The sequence below is a fragment of the Limulus polyphemus genome, unplaced genomic scaffold (assembly GCF_000517525.1).
Source record: "Limulus polyphemus unplaced genomic scaffold, Limulus_polyphemus-2.1.2 Scaffold7540, whole genome shotgun sequence".
NCBI lineage: Eukaryota > Metazoa > Arthropoda > Merostomata > Xiphosura > Limulidae > Limulus > Limulus polyphemus.
Genome location: NW_013673150.1, coordinates 35,166 through 36,662, shown reverse-complemented (window position 1 = coordinate 36,662; position 1,497 = coordinate 35,166). Strand labels below are relative to the sequence as shown.

At 34.7% G+C, this 1,497-nt stretch overlaps 1 protein-coding gene across 1 annotated transcript in view; it reads right to left on the bottom strand.

Moving 5' to 3' along the window:
• The window catches only part of LOC111089835 (cilia- and flagella-associated protein 43-like), a 7,115-nt gene that overhangs the window by 1,912 nt on the left and 3,706 nt on the right, over nucleotides 1-1,497 (bottom strand). Inside the window, exon 4 of the mRNA XM_022402992.1 lies at nucleotides 465-577. Coding sequence (XP_022258700.1) covers nucleotides 465-577 — 113 coding nt within the window. The remainder of the gene's footprint in view (nucleotides 1-464; nucleotides 578-1,497) is intronic.

Below are 1,497 nucleotides of genomic sequence, written 5' to 3'. Positions count from 1 at the left end.
TTTATTTATATAGATACATACAACAGACAGTACTATTATATTTATATAGATAACTTACAACAGACAGTACTATTATATTTATATAGATAACTTACAACAGACAGTACTATTATATTTATATAGATAACAGACAGTACTATTATATTTATATAGATACATACAACATACAGTACTATTATATTTATATAGATAATATACAGTACTATTATATTTATATAGATAACATACAGTACTATTATATTTATATAAATGCAGCTATTTGACTTTGATAAGATAAGACCCACTTATGAGCTTTCCCCGTTATAAAGGATGTCAGCATATAATGTTTACCTGTACAACCAAAGTACTCTAATTAAGAACAGGTATTATCTACATCCATGTTAATATAAACCAGTGCCTTTCATTAAATACGTTATTATTTTAGCTCACAGGTTATTTGGGTTATTAGGAAAACAGGAAAATACCTTTCAAGCTCCCGATTTATTTGTTGAATCTGTTCTTCTGATTTGTTCAGTTCCTCTCGTAACTGTTGTACGTGAGCAGTAATTTCTGCCAGTTCAAGGGCCTTCTCTTTTATCTGGAAAGATCTTGAAATTAACCTGACCTTTCTGGTATACAGACACTTCTACTGACCTGTTTATATAACACTCTCATTGTATCAATTTACTTTGCCAACATGAATTAACCTGATAATTTTTGTTGATCCTAACAACACTTACATTACAGCATGTTGGGCCATGAACCCAAAGCAGTAAGAACCAGACAAGTGAACCTTTAGTAATGTGGTTACTTGACTGTTCTCTGCAGTAAGAACCAGACAAGTGAACCTTTAGTTATATGACTACTTGACTGTTCTCAGCAGTAAGAACCAGACAAGTGAACCTTTAGTAATGTGGTTACTGGACTGTTCTCAGCAGTAAGAACCAGACAAGTGAACCTTTAGTAATGTGGTTACTTGACTGTTCTCAGCAGTAATAACCAGACAATTGAACTTTTAGTAATATGACTACTTGACTGTTCTCAGCAGTAAGAACCAGACAAGTGAACCTTTAGTAATGTGGTTACTGGACTGTTCTCAGCAGTAATAACCAGACAAGTGAACCTTTAGTAATGTGGTTACTGGACTGTTCTCAGCAGTAAGAACCAGACAAGTGAACCTTTAGTAATGTGGTTACTGGACTGTTCTCTGCAGTAAGAACCAGACAAGTGAACCTTTAGTAATGTTGCTACTGGACTGTTCTCAGCAGTAAGAAACAGACAAGTGAACCTTTAGTAATGTGACTACTCTTTTTTTTCATACTGTACGTTCAACCAACATTCAACACCCTGTATATTCAACCAACATTCAACACCCTGTACATTCAACCAACATTCAACACCCTGTACATTCAACCAGCATTCAACACCCTGTCCATTAACCCAACATTCAACACCCTGCACATTAAACCAACATTCACCACCCTGTACATTCAACCAACATTCACCACCCTGTACATT